This window comes from Capra hircus, chromosome 5 (genome assembly GCF_001704415.2).
Source record: "Capra hircus breed San Clemente chromosome 5, ASM170441v1, whole genome shotgun sequence".
NCBI lineage: Eukaryota > Metazoa > Chordata > Mammalia > Artiodactyla > Bovidae > Capra > Capra hircus.
This window is the reverse complement of record NC_030812.1, coordinates 30,493,761-30,520,680: the sequence shown is the minus strand read 5'-3', so window position 1 is coordinate 30,520,680 and position 26,920 is coordinate 30,493,761. Positions and strand designations below refer to the sequence as shown.

Genomic DNA, 26,920 nt, shown 5'->3' with positions numbered 1-26,920 from the left:
GACTCCGACCTGTCGGTTAGCTGTTCGTTGGGTCCCACAGCGAGGGTCTGAGTCACATTGTAGCATCCGTTTATGATTACCTATTGTGTTCCAGACACTCGTCTGTAATCCTCAAAACCACCTTGAAAGGTAGACATAATTGTTTCTATTTTACAGATGAGGAACTGGGTGTTCGGGTTAAGTAACTTTAACTTACTCAAGTTAAACTAGCTAAACTAGCTTAACTAACTAGGTTAAACTAGTTTAACTAGCTAGGTGGTGACAGAGGCAGGATTCAACCCTAGGACTACCTGAGTCTAGTCCACTTCCTCCCTGATCTTTCCTCTTAAGTCTCCTCACACCTATCCTGCCAGGATCTGGCTGGCCCACCTCAGCCCAGCAGTTGTCAAAGATGGCAGCCCTCTCCCACATCCAGCCATTCAGCTTGCATTCCTGGAGGTCATATACCCAAAAGGAGGCAGGGTGCTGTGCCATCACCCCACCCTTAGGGACGGTAGTTGAAAAGAGCACAGGGCTGTTTACTGTAAGGAGCGGGTGGATCCCTGGTCTTTTCCTCTGAGAGTACCATTTATTTCCTTTTTCAACAAACCTGTCAAAATGGCAGCTACATATACCCCTTTTGTTTGTGCAAAGACTTGTTTTTAGGAGTTTTTCTGTTATTTCAGATGACCCTACCAATCCCCTTCTGCATGATTCAAGCCCTCACTGCCCACTTAGGCCTTAGGTATCTGGATTCTGCCCATCAGTGAGCTCACAGTCATCATTGTTTGGGGTCACCTCTTAGGCCTTGTCTTCCTTAACATCTCTCCGGTCCGTGATGCCCCTGAGCTCTGACTGCCCTCCCAAGCTTTAGACACAACTTGTGTACTGCAGCCCTCCACCTGGATGTCTGATCAGTACCTCAAATCAACACACACACTACCATACTCATTGCTCTGTCTCCTCCATCCCACCTGTAACAGTCTGGATTTTGCACCCAGTGTCCTGTTTCTATTTGCCCTGCTATCAGCCTTCTCTATGATTCTTCTCTTACCTGCCCCACATCCAACCAGTCTTCTCTGGATTCTCCCTCCACAGCCTCTCCAGCTCTCTTTCCATTCCCATGGCTACCACCCTAATTAATCCTTCATTCTTTCTCTCTTTCGGGTTGTTTAGGCTGTGCTAGGTCTTCTTTGCTGTGCTGGGGCTTTCTCTCTGGTTGCAGTGAGCAGTGGCTACTCTCTCGTTGTGGAGAGCAGCCTTCATTGCGGTGGTTTCTCTTATTTTGGGGCATAGGCTCTAGGCTGCTCGGGCTTCAGGAGCTGCAGCTTGCAAGCCCTACAGCACAGGCTCACTAGTTGTGGTGCATGGGCTTAGTTGCCCCGAGGCATGTGGAATCTTCCTGGACCAAGGATCTAACCCATGTCCTCCGAATTGGCAGGCAGATTCTTAACCACTGGACCACCAGGGAAGTCCCTCTTTAGGGTTATCTTTTTTTTCTTTAAAGCCCCTTTTATGCAGAGTACATCGTGAGAAACGCTGGGCTGGAAGAAGCACAAGCTGGAATCAAGATTGCTGGGAGAAATATCAATAACCTCAGATATGCAGATGACACCACCCTTATGGCAGAAAGTGAAGAGGAACTAAAAAGACTCGATGAAAGTGAAAGAGGAGAGTGGGAAGGTTGGCTTAAAGCTCAATATTCAGAGTACGAAGATCATGGCATCTGGTCCCATCACCTCATGGGGAATAGATGGCGAAACAGTGGAAACAGTGTCAGACTTTATTTTGGGGGGCTCCAAAATCACTGCAGATGGTGATTGCAGCCATGAAATTAAAAGACACTTACTCCTTGGAAGAAAAGTTATGACCAATCTAGATAGCATATTGAAAAGCAGAGACATTACTTTGCTAACAAAGGTTCGTCTAGTCAAGGCTATGGTTTTTCCAGTAGTCATGTGTGGATGTGAGAGTTGGACTGAATTAAGCTGAGTGCAGAAGAATTGATGCTTTTGAACTGTGGTGTTGGAGAAGACTCTTGAGAGTCCCTTGGACTGCAAGGAGATCTAACCAGTCCATTCTAAAGGAGATCAGTCCTGGGTGTTCTTTGGAAGGAACGATGCTAAAGCTGAAACTCCAGTATTTTGGCCACCTCATGCGAAGAGTTGACTCATGGCAAAGACTCTGATGCTGGGAGGGATTGGGGGCAGGAGGAAAAGGGGACAACAGAGGATGAGATGGCTGGATGGCATCACCAACTCGATGGACATGAGTTTGAGTGAACTCCGGGAGTTGGTGATGGACAGGGAGGCCTGGCATGCTGCGATTCATGGGGTCGAAGAGAGTTGGACACGACTGAGCGACTGAACTGAACTGAACTGAGGGGTGATGGAACCCTCTATATCTTGATAGGGATGTGAGTTACATGGGTGTATGCTTATCAGACTGTATGTGTGCACTGTATGCAAATTCTACCTCAAATTTTTTAAAAAGGAAACAAAATCAAACACAAAAAAAACTATATTAAAAAAAAACCCAAAACCATTATTTCCAAGCCTCCCTTCAAGTCTGATACAGTCAATAAGACATAATATTGTCCTGGACTTTCAGGGAGGCTGCTTAAAAGGAGCTAATTTAGCTAAGAAATGTGTCATAGTGCTTCACCTCCTCCCCCAGTCTCCTTCCCTTCCTTCTTCCTGTTGCCTAGAATGTAGATGAGATGAACTACTCTAGCAGCCATATTAGACCACGAAGTGAGCATGAGGATGTAAGCTACATGCTAGGACAGTGATAACTATAGCGCCACCATTCCAAGCCTACACCAGGTTACCTTTTAACTGAGGTAGAAATTAACCTCTATCTTGTTAAAACGACAAAGAGTAATTAAGCCCTCAGCCTCTTTCTACTCTAGCCCATTCTGTACACTGTGGCTATCTGTTCAGCGTCAGTCATGTTACCTACCTGCCCACTAAAAAGCCTGCATGGCTCCACATTGCCCAGTGAATTAAATTCAGACAACCTGACATACCAATTGAAAGGTTTCATTATCTGGTCTTAATCTGCCTTTCCAAATTTTGCTTTGATTCCATTAAAATAAAAGCCTTAAAAACAGAAACTTCACTTTTCCCATTTTTATATTCTCATTGCCTAGTAGGGTGCCTGACACATTAGATGCTCAAAAAATGTTTACATATAAATTGAATCAAATCCTTTTGGCATCATGATGCTCTTGGCATCGGATGAACCTGCATTGTTTTCATCTCTGTGCACAGCTCATGCTCTTCCCTCACCTGTCAAGCTCCCTCTAAGCCAAGCTCAAAGATCATCTCCTCTGTGAAGTTCCAGTCCCCTAGCTGGAAGTGACTGATTTCTGAACTTCAGGCAAACGCCTGGGGACTTTATTGAACTCCCCCTTGTGTTGTAGTTAGTTGTGTATTCCTGCTCCTTCCTCCCCTTCTCAAGAGTGACCTCACCGATGGCAAGGACGAGGCTGTGATCATATCTGGAGTCCCTTAGGTGCCAGCTGCACAATACCCTCCATACAACAGATTCTAGACAAATATGGTTTGAGTAAATGCACTATGCAATACTGAGACACCATTAGAGGGAAAACCTAACTATACTAATAGAGAAAACCTCCAAGACAAGCATATATACCTTTAAGGTGAAAAAAAAAAACAAAAACTAGACTGATACATGTGATAGGAGCCCCTTTGTATTTTAACCCCTTCCCAAATAGGGATAGATACATATATTTAGAAAAGGAGAGGATGCACACCCAACAACTGAGGGCGGTTACCTCTGGGAACAGACGGAGCAGAGGGGAACAAGTACTACATGTTGCTCTGAACATTTATGAGGTATTTGAATCTTTTGCAATAGGAATTATTTGGGTTACAAAAATAAATTGTAAAATTTTGAGTGAATGAACATGATATCCAGCCATCCAAGATGATGTGTGGGAAGTGCTGAAGGAGTTGGGCTAACAGAGCTAAAGGAGCCAGACTGAGAAGCAAAGCGTCCTTGTGTTGTTGTTGTTCGGGCCGCACTGCATGACTTATGGGATCTTAGTTCCCCTACCAGGGATCGAACCTGGGGCCCTGACAGTAACAGTGCTGAGTCCTAACCACTAGACCACCAGGGAATTCCTGAAAAACATTTCCTGTAATTACAGAGGACATGGATAACTTTGTGCTTAGTCACTCAGTCGTGTCTGACTCTTTGTGACCCCATGGACTGTGGCCCACCAGCTCCACTGTCCATGGGGATTCTCCAGGAAACAAAACTGGAGGGGGTTGCCATTTACTTCTTCAGGGGAACTTCCCAACCCAGGGAATGAACCCAGGTTTTCTGCATTGCAGGCAGATTCTTTACCGTCTGAGCCACCAGGGAAGCTCGGGTAACTTTGCAGATCCTATAAGTGGGATTTTTTTTTTTTTTTTGAAAGTGGTATTTTTAAACAAGTGAGAAAGGGTATAAAGGCAGAGGGCCAGATATTTGGGGAAAATGAACAGACCAGTTTGGCTAAAGTAAGGGATTTAGCCAGGAGAGTAGACAGAGGTAACTGGAGAGACAAGTAAGAGTTGGTATGGAGAGACTTGATTGGTAGTGAGAATACACTGAAAGTTTCTGGGCAAAGGCGTTACACTGAATACCGTGCTGATGCAGTGCTAGAGACAGAAGGTTACTCTCTTGCCCAGCTCTGAGGCTTTGTTTGGTAACCTGAATGGGAATGGGTGAGAGGGTAATAGCAGAAAAGGGCAAAACTAAGGCAACAGCATCCCCCACAGAGGGCAGCACAAGCCTTCTTGGACCCAGGAGGGACCAGGGAGGGAGTTTTCTCCTTAGGTCAAGTTAGGAGCCTGTGCGTGCATGCTCAGTCGCTCAGTTGTGTTAGAGTCGTGTCTTTGTGACCCCATGGACTGCAGCCCACCAGGCTCCTCTGTCAATGGAATTTTCCAGGCAAGAATACTGGAGTGGGTTTCCATTTTCTATTCCAAGGGATCTTCCTGACCCAGGAATCAAACCTGTATATCCTACGTCTCCTGCATTGGCAGGTGGATTCTTTACCAGTGAGCCACCCAGACAGGCAGAGAAAGGTGACATGGCCTTGGGAAAGATAGGGGAGACTGGCCCAACCTGACTCAAGGCACAAGTTAATCAGAGGGCCACCCCTGGAGCGGCTTCCACCTTCAGAGGTGTCTGTGTCAGCAAGTAGGAGAAACCACCACATACTCCTGGCTTCCAAGCTTCAGGGGCACCCACCATGCCCAGCTTGGTCAAAGACAATGATGTTGATTCCTTCATCAAAGCTGAGTGACTATTATATGCCAGATAGCAAGCAAGGCACTGCTTTTTAAATGGTTTTAATATGTTTAACAGATTGCTAATAAATAAAAACTTGTGAGTCAACATATAAAATCTGGGTTCAAAACTGAATGCCATATTTTCAGGAGCATGCATACCCAGGCTGACTAGATGTTTTCTTTTTGCATCTGATTATGTGCTCATAACCAGGAATGATACGTTACCCTCCCCCTCCCCACTATCCCCTTTGGCTGTTCTAGCCATGGATGTATTGTGCCATCGATACAAGATGTGGCACAGGCAAAAACAGATTCTCCATCTCCTATTACCTAAAGGCAGGATTCCTATATTCAGAACTTGGAAAAAAGCTAGCACCCAAATCCCTGTAGTTCAAACCCCAAGCTAAGCCCTCCAACCCTTAGAAGGCCTTGTACTCAATTCCGTTCTGGGACAGTTCTCGACAACATGTGGGAGGGAGTGCTGGGTGGACCAGTTCATTCTGAAACCTCCTGTCTGGCCGAGCCTAACTGTTCAGACCTCCTCAGAGACAGCTCTTAATGCACCTGTTTTGAAGGAAGGGTCAGGCAGGAAGCGGGTATGGGCCGAGCTGTCAGCTCTGGGCAGAGATAGCAGAATTCTGGCTTGTGTGTTGCCCTCTCCACCACATTCAGCTCGGAAGTCAGATCTGCTGCTAAACTAGAGCCCAGATACTCTCTTCTGTGGCTCATGGCCACAGTGACACAAACAAGGAGACACTTACCTTCAAGCCTTGATGGGGAATAGTTCTGGCCCAAGTCCCTCACTTCCAGACCTCCACCATGGCCTTTTGGCAGCACTGCACCCTTTATCAGTCAATGCTTAGATTTCCTCACACCTAACCCTTTCTTCCCTTGCTCAGGAACTCAGGGTCATCCTTACCCTTCCCAGTAATCAAGGCCAGGAAACCTAATTTGAATGAAAAGCCTGCAGAGGAAAAAGGCACTTGGATCCCACGACTCCTCCAGTTCCCAGGTTTAAAAAAAAAAAAAAGAGAGAGAGAATTGGACTTTGACCCTTCTACCTCCACACCCTTCTGAGCTGGAAAAGGGACTGTTCTTAATATTATGACTGCCTGCACAAAGACACCACTCCCTGCTCCAAGCAGTGGCAAGGGGGTATCCCTTCTACACTCTCACTACCCCATATGGTACTCTGTGGTTATCCCAAAGAATTCCAGAGCAGCCTAGGAACAGACTTCCTTGTCTCTCCCTCGGTGCCATGGTTTAACTCCACTCTTAGCACAGGTCTGCAGACACGAAGGTGCAGAATAAATACCTGCCAGCTGTCTGCTCTAACCAATCTAATTACCTGAAAGTGGAGATAGTGCGGTGACTTCCCAGAGCTTTCAGACCTAATGCCTCTAGTCCGAGAAAGTCACACCCACTCACACTTATCCTGCCTGTCACTGACTCCATCCCACCTGGCCCGATCCAAGGCTTTCCACTAGCTTTCTCTAGGCTCACTTCAGAAGCTCCCTTGCCCAGATTATCCTGAAGTATATCCTAGGCCAAGCCATGAATGAGGAGCTATTCGTGTTCTGGGAAGAGAAGGTTGCATTTGTCTTAAGAGCTGGATGCTAAACATTCACCTTCCAGGTTAAGTCTCCCTTTCATCTCCCCATGTCCTCCTCCATCCCCCCAAAAGCTAGAAGTTTCAAGCAACTGCCACAAGAGAGCTTCCCCTCTTTCCCAGCATCCTAGACTGACTACTGAGGGTCACAGGGACTAGACCATCCTCTCCCCAAGTTGTCAGAGGTCAAAAGACCCCCACTGGCCTGCCATCCAGGTAAAGTCCTCTCCACTACCATTATCTTATGCAGGGCTGTAGCTCTAGAAGTTATCTATTTGTTAGTATACAAATAATGCACTTGGGCAAGTGCTCCTAACTTATCAGCAACCTCGGTCACCAAGCAAGACTTCTGAGGAACCCAGGAGGGGGAAAGCATCACCTGGTTTTGAGGGTTATGTGGGTAGTGTTCAAAGCTTATGGGGTTCATAGAGCAATGTCTGATTGAAGTAGTTTAAGGGTTTCATAAGGGCAGATGCGCTGGTCCTTAACCATGATGGCTTATTTTAATAGCAAGAGAAGGGCTGAAAAAGAAGATTGCCAGGGGAGGCAGCAGGGAGGTAGCTGAACACAAAGGATAATTTCACACTGGTATTGGGGCTCTCAGACTTATTACATCCCTAAATCCTGTGCCTTTTCCATAACATCAAGTTGGGAAGACCTCTGTCATTAAAGCTTAGGAAAGTGGTGAGAGTAGGGAAGGCCTGCCTGGCTCACCCAGACCTCACCAACAAAGGGGAGCAGCATCCCTTTCTTTGCCTGAATAACAGCAGGAGAGGAAGAGTAGTGGTGGGAATTGGATGGAAGGACAAGGCTTGTCTTTTTCCTCAGAACATTATCTCTGGATGAGGTCTGGCCTCCTGACAGTGGGGAACCGGACACCTAAAGCAGAGGTGTCATGGGCCATGACAGGGCCCTGGCCTTACAGCAGGGCCATGAGCTGTAAGGAGGGTCAAGTTCACTATGCTACTCAGACCTTTATCCTTCACCTTACTCAATGCCAAAGTCCAGAACTAGATGGGTGAGCAGACTCCAACCTATGGATGAGGGGACCCTGGTCCAACTCAAAGCACCTGAGGCACAGGGCTGGGGAGATCTGAGAGTGGGGGCTGTGTGAGGCATTAGGGCCCTCTACTGGAGTCCCTAAGTCTACTAGAAGATGATGAACACAGCTAGGTTCAGGGTTAAACCCTTTACAACTTGAGGGGCAAAGTCACAAAGCCCTCAAACTCTGGGCCCCGATTCATTTCGGCTCCCTTTTGGGGTATCATGGGAAACAGTAAGCAGTGTGGAGATGAACCTCCATCACTTCACTCTCCCCAGTCCAGAGTACCCTTTACCCCTCTGCTGAAACAAAGAGCAGTCTGGAGTGGGACCAGAAGCAGAACTACCCTCACCAATAAACCCTGCGCCACGGCTGCTGCACATCAAGGATGAAGGTCTGCTCCAAAGCTGCATAAAACAAGTTTAATTTCCAACCAGGGTCACAGTCATCGCGCATCCCACATTTTGAGCAAGGAGAGAGAAGGTGAGTTATTAAACATGTACAGTCTACATTCCAGAGGAGGAAAAAAGAAGAGAAAAACCAGTTCAGAACTGCAGTTACCACTATAACACCACAAACAAACTTTTAGGGGGGAACAGGGGAAATTCCCAGGGAGAAGAAAGGCTGGAACAAAGGAAAGCAAAAAATTAAACCTACCAGAGGAAAGTAGGGGAGGGAGTGGGTAGAAGTGGAATGAAACACCCAATTCCAAAAGCGCTTTTGGGTGAATGGGAATGTAGAAAGGACCGCCCCTGCCAAGGGCCTAGCAGCCTGGGATACTAACAAGATCATTTACTGCCCCCTGCTGGACAGATCCTTGAGCAGCACCCAGGCAACCTCCAAGACTGTTTCCCAACACCCTCAGCCCCACCTGTCCCTGAAGGCCCCCAAACCAAAGTGGGGAGTAGGTCTAAAATGAGAAAAACCCATGTGGGACTGAAATCTAACTAGGCAGGGTCAGAGAGGGAGTGAGGCAGGAGAGGAGGCAAACCTCTCCTCACCAACCACAATGATACCGAGTGAGCAATTCTAAGGAAATTTTCCCAAGGAAAAGGGAGACAAACAGGCAACAGCAGTGAAGCAGGTGAGAAGGCAAAGGAAAGAGTTCCAGGAGGCAGAGGCAACAGGAGCAGGAACCAAAAAAAAATCTGACAAAACAGAGACAAAGGCAAAGTAAAAGTATGAGGGAAGCATCTGTGGGGTCAGGGGAGTGAATACGTGTTAAAATGAATCAGAAGCTCCAGCAACCCCTCCCCAGACCCTGCCACCAACCGCACGTACACACGCATACACACAAAGGCCTAGAGCACAAGAGACCTGCACACACCCACTGCATCTTGGATAATTAACACGTCACTAAGGAGCTGGCACTGAGACACCCCTGGAACCTCTCTTTCACAGTTCAATCTGAGGTGGGGTAGGGGGTACTGATCCGCCTGTTGTAGACAAAAGTGGCAGGAAGCCTGGCCCCATGGGGTGGGGCTTGGGACAGCCCCTCTGAGAAGAGGTCCCTCAGCCATGCTATGGAGGCCCTGGGCCCTGACATTAGCAAAAAGGTTATGGGTGGCCGTCTTGGAGCTCAGGGCGCAGCCAGCACACACAGGAGCCCGCAGAAAAGCCACGGCTTCACAGAAACCGCGGAAGTCAGGAACCCAGGCCAGGATCTCAGGGACAAGTGCCTCCTGTAGACAGAGACACAGTAGCAGCAGCTTCTGAACTACATAATAATGGAGGGAGGACTCGGAAGACCGCTGCATCCCATCAGCACCAACAATCACTTCGGAGCCCAATCTCCTCCATTCCAATGCCCAGATCCATTTATGGGAAGTGGCTGGAGAGGGCAGGGAAAGGCTGTTGGGATGGAGTAGGGAGTGACGGCAGGATGGTCTCAGGGTCTGGACACAGAAATTTCTCATCTTTCAGCACACGCTGGACTAGATAAAAACGGAGAAGAGCTGGCTTGCTGCTGAGGCCTGTGTGGCAGCCCCACTCCCCTGCTCCTCAGCAAACCAGCCAGCCGGCTCTGGTGAGGCCAGCACTACCAGGGTGAGGAAACTTCTGACAAAGGACAGGTGAACCACCCAGGCCCAAGATCAGAAGACAGAAGGGGCAGGAAGGCAGGAATAGGGAAACTGATCTGTGTTTCACCTTCTCCTAATAACAAAAGAGGATGAAGACGGAAAACCTGAGCCCCTCTCCCCAGTGCCCTGGGTCCCAAATACAACCCCTGGTCTTACTATCCCTACCTCCCTGCTCCAGCTCAGAGGAACAGGTCTAAGGATGAGGGGGAGGATCAGCTGAACACTCTGAGCTGATAAAGAGTGAGTGGGTTCCTCTCTCCTCCCACAGAAAGGCAGGGCAGAATGGCATCTCCGTGGGAACAGCCATCTAGCGACAAACGCCAGCCCCCTGACCTGAGTGGGGTGGAGAGAGGGACAGAGGAAGATGGTGGCAGAGAAGCTGTCATCTGCCCTGTCATCCAGGAAAACCTACCTGCAGTGGAGAGGCACCAGCCCAGGACGGGGGAAGCCTCCCCTCCACCTCCTTCCCTTTATCTCACCAGCATGGGAGGAGCAGCTGATAGACGAGAGTGGGCAGTGTCCTGCTCCAAGCCCTGAGCTGCACCCACCTCCTCTACCCGCTCCTTGGCCCCCATATATATCTCTCTATACAGGTATATACACGCGCACACATGCACGCACACACAGAGAGGCCCGTGCAATTTCCATGTAGAATAGGGGGAGAGCAGCAAAGGAAAGGAAGACGGGGAAGGGGAGAGGGGCCTGTGGGGAGAGGGAAGGGACTCAGATGCCAAGAGCACAGCAACTAGAGCCAAACGAAGCAAACCGGAGGGAACACCCCATCCCACCTCCCAAGCCCCAGAGCTTGAGGGGGGACCCACCCCATGAAACCATAACAACCTTGTTTTTTGTTTTAAATCCGGTAAATTGGAATGACTCATCATCAGGACAGCAACTGGGGACTGGTCATGGATGGGGGAGGGGAGGGCAGGGGAAGCAAGGCTGTTGCTGGGCATGCGGACATGATACCCAGGGCTCTGGCCGCACTGGCAACAGGAAGGAACAGGGCAGGGCTGGGTCAAGGAGACAGTAGGGGTGCATGGGGTGGTCGGATGGGGCTGTCTGGCTCTCACTTCTTGTTTTTGAGCTGGTTGGCCAGCCAGTCCAGGCCTTCGTACAGCCCGTCCCCGCTGGTGGCACAGGTGGCCTGAATGTACCAGTTGCGGTGGCGCAGGGAGTGCAGGCCCAGCTTGTCTGTGATCTCAGCGGCATTCATGGCATTAGGCAAGTCCTGGAGCACAAGGGAGACACAAAAAGGAGCTTCAGGATCCTGCAGAAGCTTCTAGAGCACCCACCTAGCAAAGGCAGGTACACCAGCACCCTCTCCTCCTTCTTCAGTGGAGGAACCCAGAGCAAGATCCTAAAGAACCACTTTGGATTTAATCATCCTAGAACTCCAGAGCCAAGGTACTTAAAGGTCATTCCGAGGAGCTGGAAACCAAGCATGGGGTTGCTAGGGAAGTGGAGAAGTGATTCAGATGGGCCGACAATCAGGTCCATCTGACCCTAAGAGAGAGGGCTGTTCCACTAAGGCAGACAACAGGTGAGATAACAGAGGGGCTGGAGGTAAAGATCTACCACACCAGCCCCTCTGGACAGAAACACTGCCAAGTAAAGCCGGGGTGGGGGAAGGGGACAAGAAGAGGGGCATGAAGAAGCCAGCTAATCATATCTCCTACTCTCCAAATTGGGAGCCCAGTCATAGGGTTTACCACACAATGGGCTCCAAGGTCCCCATGACTTCCACAGCCAGGCTGCCCTCTCTCAAACGCAGAGGCAGGGAGATGTCACACCTGTTTGTTTGCAAAGACAAGGAGCACAGCATCCCGGAGCTCATCCTCCGCCAGCATCCTCATCAGCTCCTCCCGGGCCTCATTTACTCGCTCTCGATCATTGCTGTCGACCACAAATATCAACCCTGGGGAGGCAGAGCATGGGCTGCACAGAGACGACAGATCAACTCCCCTCCCCCACCGCAAAGAGAAACACCCTCCTTATACCCTTCAAATATCTGCTCCCTCTTCTGTCTCCCATCCCTAGGAGCTGTAGCAGGGCAAGAGCTGGCGCCTGATAACCAACAATGGCCACCCTCTGCTCACACCCAACCAACCCGTGCCAGTCCATGGGCAATTCACACGGCCTACCTTGGGTGTTCTGGAAGTAGTGTCTCCAGAGAGGCCGAATCTTGTCCTGGCCACCCACATCCCAAACTGTGAAGCTGATGTTCTTATACTCCACTGTCTCCACATTGAACCCTTTGGGGAAAAAACAGACAGTGGTCACTTGGCCAGAAATACCAGGCCGCAAACGATGCCCCATTGGGTTATTTCTGTTTCCCCCAGGCCTAGCAAAGAAAAGAAAGTAAGGCTTCCTCAGACCTGGTGTTCCCTGACTTAGCAGCATCAAGGCCAAAAAGAAAACCTGAGAGAGGCAGCAGAAGAGGACGAAGAGGGCCAGCCAGGAGGTTCCCAACTGCCTGGGTGAGACAACCTTTCCCACTCGTTCTCAGTCTGACTCTCTCTCCTGCAAAAGAAATGACTCAGCCCCACTCCTGTCCCTGGGCCAGCGAGTCCGCCTCAGCCGAGAAGTGGGGCCTGCGAGGCAGAATGGAGAACAAGAAGTGGGTGACAGTCCTGGAGCCCCGAAAGCAGAACCAGCCGATGATGGTGATCTAGAGCTGCTTCCACGAGCCAAATGCTCTCCCTCCCAGAGGCAGGTCTTAACTGGGATCAGGGCCACCAAGGATCTAAACTGAAGCAATTCCAGGCCTCTGGCAGGAACATCAAAGCTCTTCACCTGCTTTTCAAACAACAGAGAACAAACCAGCTCAGTGCTTGAGGGCCACTGTTGGGTGCCAGGCCGCGGAAGTTCCTGCATCAGAGAGGGCCAGGGTAGGTGTGCAAATGGCAGGCCCAGCACCTGCTAGGAAGCTAAATAACCACTCTTCCCTGAACCCCACAGACCGTAAGGACTTGCCTGGTGGCCAGGTTGGGGATCCAGGAATAGGCCCCCTATGTGGCTCAGTGGTGGGCATGAGAGCCTCCACTGAGCTTTACCCTTACCAATGGTGGGGATGGTGGTGACGATCTCGCCCAGTTTCAGCTTGTACAGGATGGTGGTCTTTCCTGCGGCATCCAGGCCCACCATCAGGATGCGCATCTCCTTCTTCCCAATCAGGCTCTTGAGAAGGTTTCCAAAGATGTTACCCATGATCACAGCAGTCGCTTTCTGAGGACAGTAGGGTGCAGTGGGGGCAGGGGCAGTCTGGTTCGGGCCTGGACCCTGGTACGGAGGACTTGATCCTAGGCAAAGAAATGCAAACTCACTACCGCCATCTGCTTGTCAGAACTTCCCGCTAATGGGACTGGCCAGTCATGGCTGGAGTTCTTTCATGACAAACCGAGAGCCTGAGCGTACCATGAAGATCAAGGCCCCCTTAGATCCTGAGCCTTTGGGAGCAGAGACAAAGCAGGAACACTCAGGTCCCCCGCTTCTGCCAGAATCCACCCAAGTGACGCTGGATGGGTTATTTCACCTGTTCTTATCTGCACCTGTAAATGGAGCAAGTTGAACTAGACGATTTCTAAAGTCCCTTCAGTCCTGCCATTCTATACTATATCCCAAGACATAGGGAGATCATTAATGCCTCTCCTTCCCCCAACCTTGCCCTGAGACTTCTGGAAAAGGTGGGAGAGGAGGGAATGGAATAAGGAGTGGCTCTTTGTGACTCCTGACAAGGTTCAGGCTTGTCAGGTTCCCAAGGTTTATGCTCTCAGCCCTAATCAAGAGATTCTGCTTCTTCCCTTCCTGTGTTTCTACACTTTCCTTCTACACACCAAAATTAAGCAGGAAGAAGTAAGAAAGCAGCACTCCTAAGAAAAGCTGATCCTTTCCACTCTGTGAACTACCAGCTGCTAAAGCCGTACTCTGCGCATACAACAGTGAGCTGAGAGCTGGGAGGGGGTGTGTGGAGAGGCTTCCCCTCATTCCTCAGCCAGCTAGGTCCCTCCCTTGGTCCCTCCCAGGACAGCTGCTCCACATGGTCACCTGCAATGAGGCAGTCAGCTCCTTCTCTGCTTCTGTTCTCACCCTCTTCAACCTACTCTCCACAGAGCAGCCACACAGATTGTAAAACCAAAACCAGGTCAGGCTGCTCCTCTGTTCAAAACCCTCTCTGGGCTTCACAGCTCCCTTTCTGTAAAACCCAAAGCCATCCACGGCCTACAAAGCCCGGCACAGTCTGCATCCCCGCTTCTCTCATCAGGCCTACTACTCTCCCCTGGGCGTACTCCACTTCAGCTCCCCAACACTCTCCGGTCCCAAAGCTTTTGTCCCTCTCTTCACTCTGCCTGGAAGGCTCATCTCCCAGACAGCCTTTGTGAGCTCTCCCTTGCTTCCCTCAGGTGTCTGTTCGACTGTCCCTTTATCAAAGAGGCCTTCCACAACCACCCATATCACACACACACACTTCTCTAGCCCATTATTCCACTTTTTCCTCACAGCATTTATCACCATCTGACACGTTCTGTATCTGTTTCCTTCCGTACCGTTTTTCTCCTGCTACTATAATGTCGGTTCCTTATCTATTCTGTTCCCTGCTGTGTTCCTGGTGCCTTGACTAGTGCCTGGCACACAGTAGTTGGATAACTGAATTAACTCACAAGGTCTCTGCTGACCTCACTAGCAGCTCACTCAGGTTAGACCGCTTCTGCCTGACACATCATTGGCGGAAATGAAGGGAGCAGTTAGCACACTACAGAAGCACAAGATGCCTGTCTGCCCACTTCGCCCAGACTGACAGAGTCATAGAGTCATTCATTTCTTCCCTTCTTCTCTCCCATCTGGATGGCTCAGGACAGCCACAGAAATGAGTCCTTGAAACAACAGTGAAGCAGGGGTTCAGAATCACCCATGCCAGCCAGCTCTCTGTGCCTGCAGGAGCCGATGCGTCAGCGGCAGCTTATTCAGCAATCACCATATGCCAGCTGCTGGCGTTCTCCACAGTCTGGGAACCAGAGGCACACATATGCACACCACAAACCCAGCAGGCAAAGGAACAGGTCAAGACAGAGTGCACCCAAACCCAAGAATGTGAAAGGTGGATAGGAAGGAATCCTATTTTCAAGCTAAAGCACAGGGGTTTGGTACAAGTTTAGTTGTTTTTTTCAAAAACTATTTTAGGTTTGTTTATTTGTTTCCTACTCTCCTCAGTTTGCAGTGAATTCCAGACTGGTAAAAAAGGAGCCAGATCAACGGCCCCTGGAGACCAAAGTACTAGTTTGTCCAAAAAACAAACAATCAGTGCTTATGGAGTGTTTCATCTTCAAAGGCCTCCGCAGACATTCACTAATAAGCCAGGCGTGGTACTCTGGGTAGATTCCACAGATGAGCCCAGCCCCTGACCCAGAGGGCTCACACCCCAGGGGGAGGGCCTGGCTCAACTTTAGGGTGCAACTTCAGCCAGGTCGCCCACTAGCCATCCACCCGGCCCCTCCTGCCTCAACCACCCAGGCAGACAGATTCCTGAGGATTCCTGAAGCAGGAGGGGAAACCTACCCAGCTAGTAAGATCAGATCCTACCAACTCTGGAAATCCGTGGTAGTCAGACTTCTGGTTCTGATGCCTTCACTTCCAGAAATTTACACCTTCCCCAAGTCCTCCTAGTTTTTATCTTGTTTCCTGCTCACGTGTCCTTTCCTTTAGCTCCAGATGACACTTTGCTTTAAAGCTTAGGTAATAGGCTTTGGCCCAGATTCTGAACTGAATTTATACCACCCGTTTATCTTGCCATCCTTCATGACTAGAAGTATTGCTGATTAAATGATTACCAACTGTGAGTAGAGCAGCGGCTGAAAGCGAGCCCTTGCCCCAGAACATGCACACACTGTCCTCTGGTTTACTTCTTTGCTAAGCTATCACACTGAAGTCTTGGTTCAAAAGCGGATCCCAGTGTTACACTGATTTCTTTTTTTTTTTTTTTTTTTTGGTTACACTGATTTCTATTTCCTGGCAAGCTACATAAAGGCCCCTGAATTACCTGAACCATTCAAGTGGCACTACGTTGTGGAGTTTTTCCTTCTAAATCTGTGCTTTTACTGTCTCCCCAATTTAACCATGTGCTCACCATGTGCAAGGACTATGCCTTTTATTTATTTTGGGTCTTTCCTTGCTCCCAGTGCCAACCCCCACTGTAGGAGTTCAAGCAAGCACATTGGCTGATTTAAGCCTCATCTAAGGTTTGTATCATTTCTTCTGTCCTAGCAGTACTTGGTATCTTGGTGTCTCCATGTGGTGCACAGATGGCTGCTCAGCTTTCCTGTCAATCCCTGGCCATTTTCCACACACACTGACCTTAAGACTGGTTTGGGAAAGCCATGAAAGGACGAGAAGACTAAAAGTGGTAAAATTTTCTCTTGGCATTTAAAACTCAATGGGGTTGGCAGATAACTAATGAAATATTCAAGTAGTTACCATGTGTACCCCATGGCACCCCAGGGCCTTGAAATTAATGAACGTTACAACTCTTTTTTAATATAATCAGGAGCTTGACTCAGACGAACAGTCCAAAGTACGTGTTGGCTTTCTTGTCTTGGCTTTCCTTGTTCCTGTCTGTTTCCAGATGGCATGCTGCCCCGACCACCAGGATGGTGGCAACTTTCAGCTCTGTGCCATGAACATACACCTACGGCTATATAGTCAGCTCTCACTTTCACCACACAGCAGAACGGCAAACCAACCAACCTCGGATTGTCTATGTACAGTATAGCCTATAGTCATTCTCTTTTGCCACAGATGGCACTCCTGTGTCAATAGGGCAAAATACCAGGGTTCCATGGGCTGGGAGAAACAGAAAGCAGTTAAGACTGAAGGTGAGTGGCTCAAGATGAAAAATGGAAAACAGTAATATCTCTATAAACAAAAAGGATGTCTCAACATTCTATTGTACAGTTACAAACTTCGTTATCAGTGGTAAAAGCAGCAACAGGAACTCTAAAAATGCGTTTTAGTATAATCTGTGTTGGACTGTGCAGTTCAATCGGGCACACTGACTGATGTAAGCCTCACCTGAGGATGCCCTCACTGAGGATCACTTATGGCCCCAGATCCCTCCCCCGCAGCCCCACCCCCCCAGGAGAGGCAGGCTGCTGCTGTCACTGACTGTTCAGTCACTTGACTTGAGGCCTATCTGCCTCACACTCCAGGTGATTCTGAGAGTCACAGCCCAGTCTGCCAGGCACACACCCCATTCTTTGTCACAGGCATGTGTCCTGAGACACCCCTGAGGGGACTCCTAATCCAGCACCTTTTCAGGCTGCATGGGCTCAGGGAAAAGACGACCAGAGTCTCCCAAACCCTCTGCTGCCAGGCAGAGTGCACAAAAAGCAGCTATATTCCCAGACAATTTTCAAATTGAGACTTCACTAATAAAGATGCTATTTTTAGCACAGCCCATGGAATAGACCAAAAAATTTAGGAAAACCAAAGCAGGGTCTGCTTGTATTTGGTTTCCTTAATGCAGCTGGCTTGTGACCTATGTAAACTTTCCAAATTTTTGTCTTAAGAGCACTGTAATCAGCACACAAGAACTTGTAGATTAGTATCTCAATGGCTTCTATTAAACTCAAAAGATTTCCCAAAGCCAAGAAACAGCTTCTGATGTCAGTTTCCATTCATTCATTAAATGTTTATTAAGTATAATGAACTAGGGATACAGAGGAAGAGTTTCTGCCTTCACGAAACTCAGTCAATGGGAGAGAAAGACTAGGAAACAGAGGATTACAGTGTGAGGCTAAGAGTGGGATAAGCACACAGTATTATGGGGACAGAAAGCTAGAGCAGTTAATCAAGACTGGAGGATGAAGGCCAATTCCAAGACATGACTCTCTGGTTACACCTGAGCTGACTCTTAAAGGAAGAATACGAATCAGTCAGACGCTAAAGAACAGGGAAGGTGGAAGAGGGAAGAGTGTATGCACAGGCGTAAAGATGAGTTAGAACAGTGATGAGCCAAAGCCAGGTGCAACCAGGAGGTCACGTATGTGAATGCAGCATCGTGAGTAAAGAGAAGGGATGAGGCTGGAGAGGGAAGCAGGAGCCGGATCATGAAGGGCCCTCAGGGTAACACGGAGTAACATGATCAGATATGTGCTTTAGAAAGACCGTTCTGACAGTTTAGGGACTAAGTTAGGGAATAAGGGGGAAAGACGGAGGGAAAGAGACCACTCAGGAGGTCCAGCAATAGATAAGAAATCCAAAGTTCTTAGAGGGGTGGGATGGGGAGGGAGATGAGAGGGAGGTTCAAGACGGAGAGGACACATGTATACCTATGGATGATTCATGTTGATGTTTGACAGAAAATTTAAAAAAAATTGTGTACAGCAATTACCCGTCAATGAACAAATAAATTTAAAATTTTAAATAAATAAAATTTAAAAAGAGAAAAAAAAAAAGAAATCAAAAGTTCTGAAACAGAGATGGCAATAGAGAGGACAGGACAGATTTGAAACACCAAAATAGTAGACTTCACAGGCTTTGATAGCTGATTATAGTAGGGAGAGGAGAGTCAAAGACGACTCCCAGGTTTCTGGCCTGTGTGAGTCAGTGGCACTTCTTTAGACTGGAAACACTACAGAAACAGATCTGGCAGCAAAGATGTTTGTTTTTAGATTAATTTTGAAGTGCTAAGGTCTGAAGATCGGGAGAAAAGTCTGGTCAGGGTATTTGGCATCATCTGCGTAGACAGTAACTGAAGTCCCAAGAGGAACCAGGAAGACTCAGGGTGGCAGCAGTTACTGGCTTCCTGCCCCAACAGCCATCTTCCCTTCTTTCTTCTAACAGAACCCCTAATTTGTTCAGACATTGGCAGGCAGTGGTTATGAGCTACCCCTCCCCAGCCCTAGGGTATGAAAGCTGATCAGTAAAGGCTCTGGGCATTTCATTTCTCTCACCATGATTTGAGTCACAAATGGTCAAGCACTAATTCTGGGCAATAAGATGTAAGAAAAGTCTACCGGGAATATCTGGGAAAGACTTCCTCAATCTTAAAAAAGAACATATATCAATGTTCTCTTCTCTAGCCTCTGGATGTTAATGTAGAAGGGCGAGATGCTGGAGTAACCTTGAGTATATGAAGGGACAGACACAAGAACACTAGGCTATCAGAGCAGAAAAACTTGGATCCTACCAGGGCTTAGTTGGTAGATCAAAAAAAATTGTAAGAAGAAATGTTCTACCCCTGAATTACTTCTCCATGTGGTAGACTATGTGCGCGTGTGCTCAGCTGCTGCAGTTGTGTCTGACTCTTTGCAACCCCATGGACCATGGCCCACCAAGCTCCTCTGTCCGTGAGACTCTCCAGGCAAGAATCCTGGAGTGGGTTGCCATGCACGGCTTCAGGGTATCCTCCCGACCCAGGAATTGAACCTGAGTCTCCTGGGCTACAGGTATACCCTTTACCCACTGGGTCACCTGGGAAGCCTTGTGGTAAAATATACATAAATTTTACCATTTTAACCATTTTTAAGTGCATAGTTCAGTGGCATTAAGTAGTTACACTGTTGTGCAACCATCACCAGGAGGCATCTCCACAACTGTTTCATCTGCCCAAACTAAAACTCTACTTGTTAACCAATAACGCCCCTCCCCTCCCCCCTGGAAACCACCACTATACTGTTTCTGAATCTGACTGTTCTGGGTACCACCTTAATGTGGAAGCAAACAATACTTGTCCTTTTGTGTCTGGCTTACTTCACCTAGATTTCCTGCTAGATGTTTAACAAATCCTCGGATTATTTGAGCCACAGTGTGTTTTCTTTTTTCTTTTCTTTCTTTCTTTTATTTTGGCTACACTGAGTCTTTGTTGCACATGAGCTTTCTCTAGCTACGATGCTCAGGCTCTAGAGGGTGGGCTCACTAGTTGCACCATAGGCATGTGGGATCATCCCGGGACCAGAGATAGAACCCAAGTTCTTTGTATTGGAAGGTGGATTCTTAACCAGTGGATCACCAGGGAAGTCCTTCACAGGTATGCTTTCTATCTTTTGCAACTGATACATCCTAATCTATATATCTAGAGAGAGCGTGTATGCTGAGACAGGAGAAAAGCCAAAGATAAAAACCTGGGGCACATCAACATTTAAAGCAAAAAAAGGCCAGGAAAGAGAGCAGGAAGCAACCAAAAGGGTAAAAAGGAAATCAAGAGACTAAGGCATCAGAGACACCAATGAGGAAAGAAAAAAAAAAGGAGGGTCAAAGGCTATGGAAAAGTCAAATTAAGATAAGGCCTGAAAGATACCTATTGAACTTAGCTACTAGGCAATCAATGAATGGCCTTGTTATAAATTAGAACATGACTAAAATTAGTCTCTACTTAACTAACAGCACTTAGGTTTGAGTCAGAATCGTTAAACATCAGTTTCCCTTCTAGTCTGAGAGGAAGACTCCAGTTCAGGATAACCTGAAGGAAGCCACAAAGTCAAGCAAAGGATTCTAAATTGCCCTGATAGACCCAAACACCAGAGAAGGGTATGGCTTTTCCCAAAGACAAACCTCAGCAAGTGAGTCAGAACAGAACTTCAAGTCTGTTTCAGAATACATGACCTAGCTAGATAAGACAGTGACCAAATAAAAACTAGACTCATTTATTTCCCTGGAACATTCCGTGACACTGCCCCCTAATCAAAGCTTTCAGTGTCCCCTGTTCTTAGAATTTGACCAGCTTACAACTGTACCATATCCCGATATTTGATGGCTGCTCCAATGCCCACATCTCTAGCCTTGGATATCCAGTACACTGTACTTTCCTAATTACAAAACCACTGAAATCCCATGAGTAATCAGCCTAAAGCCCTAGTAAACCTTTGCCCCAATCTGGTCCCACTGTGCAGGTCAAGATGGAGCTGCCAGTGAACAGATGAAACAGGAGGCCATGATTTGGACACGGCCATCTGTAACAGAGCAGCCTAAGGATACAGAAGACAGGGAATGTCCTACCTTGGGGGATAAGAGCCTTCTGTGATCCCTCGGCACCTCAAACACACTGCTACTCTAGGACTTACCACAGAATGTTTTATTTACCTTGGTGTGTTTTGCTTTCCAGAGCTGGAACTTCCCAAATAATGTGCCTTTAATGTAATACAGGTCAGTTGAAGATGCTGATCCCATCAATACTGGATAGCTAGGGCTTAAGAGTGGCTAGAGCTCATGGGCCAGTGATCTCCGGTTGCAAGCAACTATGCCTGTTTCACTATTACCATTTTCTCAGGACACCACGGTGGGAAAACAACACTAGACTCTCAGTCCTTTGACAGTTGGGACTGTGCCTTATTCATGTTTCACGCTCCCAGCATCCAGCTCCATGACCGATCTGTAGCTAGTGACTGATATACTTGTTGCTGAACTCAGTTCTACTGATGGTGGCAAACGCTTGTGAGGTTGAGGAAGACAGTATTCTATAAGTGACCTCCAATCCTTTTCCTGTAACTGACAAACTGGAAAAATGGCTTCCATGTTCTCAGAGCCTTAAGGTTCCCTGGATGGGATTCAGAGCCTGCCTAAGGGAAAGGGAAAATTATCTGAGAGATTCTGATTATGGTCCGCCACTCTCCACCACTACCACAGCAGCACTGCTTTTATCCATTTTATGTATTAGACTTCAAATAAGATTTTATATAAGGTAGGGTTAGACTCCTTTTTCTCAAAAAGGGGAGGATGAAGAATTAAACCACTCCAACAGAAAGCTAACGTTCTTCTGCATCCTAAATCATGTTGACATTTAAACATTCATGCTTGATATGCTTGTGTTTAAGCTCATAAAGGGCAGGTTATGGGAATTCCCTGGCAGTCCAGTGGTTAGGACACCACAATTTCAATGCCAAGGGCCTGGGCTCAATCCCTGGTTGTCGAGGAACTAAAATCTGCCACGCCCAGTCATTTCAACTTTCTTCAGGAATATGGTGATAACCGTGGATCCCTAATATCTTGAGCCATTTCTTTTTCTGGTCCATCTAATGCAGCAGGTCCTTTGTAGAAGTCCATGACAAATCTCTAACACCTCTGCAGAATCCCTACCTCAGTTAGTTCTTTCCCAGACTATAAGACAAAGCCTTCAAACATTTGTAGAACTCTTTCCAAATGCTCCCCATGTCCCTTCATTATCCAAAAGCTTTATTAGCACTCCACCTATATTTGCAACAGATGTTGGAAAAGGCATAGTAGGCAGATTTATAGACATTGCAACTCTGGACCGTAATACAGTACACTCTGAAACAGAGACAGACATTTAAAGGAGATATGACTAAGTGAAAAGAGTGGCCCAGGAAATGGAGGATGCTGAAATACCAAGATCTAAAACAATGGGACCCAGGAATCTAAACACCTGACACAGGCCAATCAGGGTGCTCTTTCATGGCAGAGTCAACCATCACCTCAGAGTCACGCTGACTTTTGTATCATGAACACTATTCCTGAGCCCCCACATCCTCAATCTACATCCCAGTTGATGGTTCAGGGCCCCTGCCTTGCTCCAGCTTCACCTCCCACTCAGGCAACAGGAGCTGCCTCTGTGAGGCTGATGCTGAAAAAAGATTTCATTGCTCATAAGCCTACGACCAGCACGGAAAGTCATGGTAACAATCACCCCTCTACATAGGCGCTTCAGGCAGCAAGTTGGTCTTTTGTAAACCTCCTCTTTTTTAAGGCAGCCCTGAGAGCTCATGTTATTATTACTGTTATGATGGTGATTATTAATAGCAGCTAACATTTACTTGAGGCTTACTATGTGTGCTTTGTATAACCCTAAGCACTTTGTATATGTAACACTATGAACAGACACTATCATTATCATACTCTTTACAGATGAGGAAAATGAAGCTAAGAGAGACAAATAATTTCACCAAAATCATACAACTAGTAATTAGCAGAGGCATGACTTAAACCCAATTGTGTCTGATTCCAAGGTCCACACTCTTAATTATCATACCATTTAACAAAAAGGGTGAAGAAAACTATGCTGCACCCCTGAAACGAACACAACAGTGTAAATCAACTATACTGCAATTTAAAAAATGTGAAGGACTTCCCTGGTGATCCAGTGGTTAAGACTTTGCACCTCCACTGCATGGGACACAGGTTTGATCCCAAGTCAGGCAAGTTCCACAGTAGCCACACACACACAAAAAACGGTGATGGGAGTGACATACAGTGACATGTTTTGAGTCTCAGGCCTCTTGAAATCCATTTCTAAAGGTATATGGGGGAGTAGATTCCACAATTTCCCTCAGTCATTGACTCCTTCTTAACAAACCTGGTTTTAGAGAACTTCCTTCTAAGCAATAAATCCCGCCCACTGTCCTCTGAGTCCATTTCCTCTATTATGACTCCAGTGGAAGAAGGCAGCAGAGACAAACACACTTTGACCCTGTGCACGGAAGACTTCACTTCCACTCTTTCTAGCCTGCTGTCTGTCCTCCCTTATACTTGCATTCAGTTTAGTAATAGCAGCTACCATTCATTGCCACCAATTCTATGCCAGGTACCAGATACATACACTGGCTCCCTTCTCCATAATTATCAGGAACTCAATCTGCAGACAACTCTGCAGGACCTAGGTCTAAAGGAGAGACTCCTTTGCCCAAAACAGGGAAGCAGGAGATCTAGGATTTCTGCTAAATAATGACTCTGTGTTCTAATACTTTTCTTTTGGGGGTCTTAACTCATTATCCGCGACTCTTTTGTGCCTCTTAGGAAACGTGGAGAGACCAAGACCTTAATTACAAAGGGTAAAGACCTTTAGACCCTCACTCAGCTATCTTCAGGAACTCTCTATGACAGCCAAGCCATCTCTTTCTCTTTCCTTAAACTGTGGTCAGAAATCCGGAGTTCACGACTTTCCGGGTTTGATCCCTAGTCAGGGAACTAGATCCCACAACTAAGAGTTACCATGCCCATCCTGCATTCCGCAACTAAAGATCCCAAGTGCCACAACTGAGACCCAGTGCAGCCAAATAAATATATAAATATTAAAAAAAAAAAGAAAAGAAAACCTAAGTTCTATTTATTCACATTCAGTATTCATGAGAGCTTACTGTGTGCCCAGGTAGTGTGAGGGACAAAGATGAGATCCAATTCCTGCACTCAAAGTTTCATCTCTTTGGAAAAGCAAGACATACGCATAAAAAATTTGACTACAAAAGAAAAAAAAATTTTTTTTTTTTTACTACCCAAGACAATAACTCTATGCTGGGAGGCAGGAGGAATGTTAATATGTGATACAAGAGGACCCTTCCAAGCTGAATCCAAGGTCAAAGATCCATTCTGTGAAAAGGTGGATCAGTTTCTTTCTTAGAACGAGCTTTTATAGACATGGTATTCAAACCCAAGTCTAATGCACAATGACCAATTCACTGACCCATTCCAGTCATAGCAAGTGGAGACACCCCAACAACAAGCTCAAGACAAAATGGTAGCAAATACTGTCACCACCTGAATAGGGATGGGGAATCAGTATGCAGACCCTAGCTGCACTGACCTAAGCAATCAGACTCCTGCAGCAGATCTACCAAATAAAACTTTCATGCCATAGACCAGGAGTGACCCAATCCAACAGCGACGGAGACACGTTTTAAGTTACACTTCTTCCTCCCCCGATGACCTCACTATTTCTTCTCACTCCTGACCACATACCACAGTCCTCCAGGCCTAGCCAGAGGGAGACCAGCGGTAATACAAGCCAGAAAGAAGGGAACTCTCCCCAAAGAGGAGTTACAACTTGACTAATCAAGTGGCCCAGTTTTAACAGGGAATTCCATCCTACCCCTCACCCCCACCTTCTTCCCTCAAACACTGGTGTAAGCAACGGCTCCATTTTCGGTTCCGGGAATCCTGGTACTTCCTAAAGAAAGAAAGCGGATTGGAAGACCGAAACTCAGAGCTGGCGACCAGAAGCTCCCTCCTCCTGTGAGACCGCCCCCGCTACGCCTGGGGGAGGAAGGCACCACCTCTCTTCTCTAAGCAAGACCAGATCCCCCTCCCCCTTCTGCTGCCTCCTCTCTTCTGGCTCCCCACCTGCTGCCCTCTTCTCAACATGCGGTTCCCAGGACCCGAAAGCTCAACCTCCACCAGGGGCTAGTGCCCCTGGGGTGTCCCACTAGCCTGTGTTCCAGGTTAATCCCTAACCCCCCTACGGACCCCTGCCCCACGATAGGGGGAGGGGTGTCATCATAGCAAGGCTTCTCTCTGGTCTATTACCAAGGTGAAGGCGGAAAGCGGGTAGGAAAAAGCGCTATTCCCTAGCCCTTTAATAGGAAAAGAACACAAAACAGTCATCGCCGCCCCCATGTCACCTCACCCGGGACTGCTTTCCTCCCCCTCAACCCCGACCCTTCAAAAGCCCACCTCCTGCAGGCGAGGGGCTCCTCAATGCAGCCCAGGTCGCCCCCTTGTGCGAGGCGGAGGACAAAACCGCCCCCCACCCCCACACCAGCTCAGCGTCCTTCAAATGCGGGGGCAGGCGTGTGGCTGGCCCGGCGCCCCCTCCCCGAGCTCTCGGGAGGGAAGGACCACACCGCTCCATGCCAGGCAGTGCCGGGCGGGCGAGCGAGCGGAGAGCGGGGCGAGGGGACTCTATCCTCGCAGCCCCCACCCTGAGCCTCTCCTCTACCCGGACCCGCCTTCCCTCCTCCAACCCCTCACCTGTTCCTGCTCCCAGCTCCGCCGCTGCGGCCGCCGCCTCCGCCCCCACAGGCTCCGCTCGGCTCTCGCTCCACTCTCTCCGGCTCCCTCAGCCGATTTCAGCGCGGCTGCTCCCCTGGCCTCGCTCCCGGCTCCCTCCTTCCTGCCCTCCACCTAGCACCGGAAGCAGCGACGGCGACAGGAGCTGTGCGGCTCACCCCCACCCCCAGACCGGGATACTTCCCACCTCCCCGATCGCGCGAGAGCTGCGCACCGGCGAGCGGCAGATCTCGCGAGATTCATCACCATGGCAGCGGCTGCAGCAGAAGCAGTCGGTATTGGAGGCGAAGTCCGGGCGGGGTCCGATGTGGGGGCTGGAATCTGTGGGCGGTGGTGGCGGAAGCTAGGGAATAGGGCTGAGACAGTGGGAACAGGTGAGAAGCCCCAGGGTTCTGCCTGTTATTTAAGGACTGAGGCGGCGTAGTGGGCGCAGTGGAGACTGGGGCTCCTTGGGCAGTCAGGAAGCCAGAGAATGAGTGAACATCTCTTGCTTTGGACCTTACTCCTTCAGCTCTCATTTTCATTTCTTAACCAGGGATAGGTGCAGGCCTCCGAGAGCCCTCAGTGCACCAGTGTTGCTACTCACTGCTAAGGCTAGGTTGCTGGGGGGTGGGGGTGGGAGCTCTGAATCAAGAGATCTTTTTTCATAGGGAAGAGGGAGAGTGATGAATTTAAGAGACTGAAGGAAGCAACTGGACACTGGGCCAGTTAGGAAGTTGGAACTTGAAAGATAAACAGTTGAGGCCTAATATTCAGAAGTGTGGTTTGAGGAAGTATACCTCAAGTATGAATTTTAGTATTACAAGGAAAGTGAGGGATTTTGCACCTGTGTTTCTCTGTTCCTGCCTACTCCCACTTTCATCACACTCATTTTTGCACCTGGTCTAGACATGCAGCGTTACCTTGGAACAGTCACAGCTGTGATACAAGAAGGGCACTAATAACGCTAAGCACAGAAGGTTCTTGAAATGCCCTTTCTCCTCATTTACAGCAGTACAGATTTTCCTTGGCTTACAATGGGGTTACATCCCAATAAACCCATTGTAAGTTGAAAATATCTAAAGTCGAAAGTGCATTTACTGAACATCATAGCTTAACCTAGCCTGCCTTAAACGTGTTCAGAATATTTACATTAGACTACAGTTGAGCAAAATAATCTGACAAAAAGCCTATT

General features: G+C 48.2%; 1 protein-coding gene across 1 annotated transcript; it reads right to left on the bottom strand.

The window, feature by feature from the left end:
* Window positions 8,340–25,926, bottom strand: ARF3 (ADP ribosylation factor 3). Its single transcript, XM_005680008.3, has 5 exons — window positions 25,708–25,926; window positions 13,080–13,319; window positions 12,162–12,272; window positions 11,811–11,935; window positions 8,340–11,248 (listed from the first exon to the last, which is right to left on the bottom strand). The coding sequence occupies exons 2-5, from the start codon at window positions 13,225–13,227 to the stop codon at window positions 11,087–11,089; spliced, it is 546 nt and encodes a 181-aa protein (XP_005680065.1). The 5' UTR covers window positions 13,228–13,319; window positions 25,708–25,926; the 3' UTR covers window positions 8,340–11,086.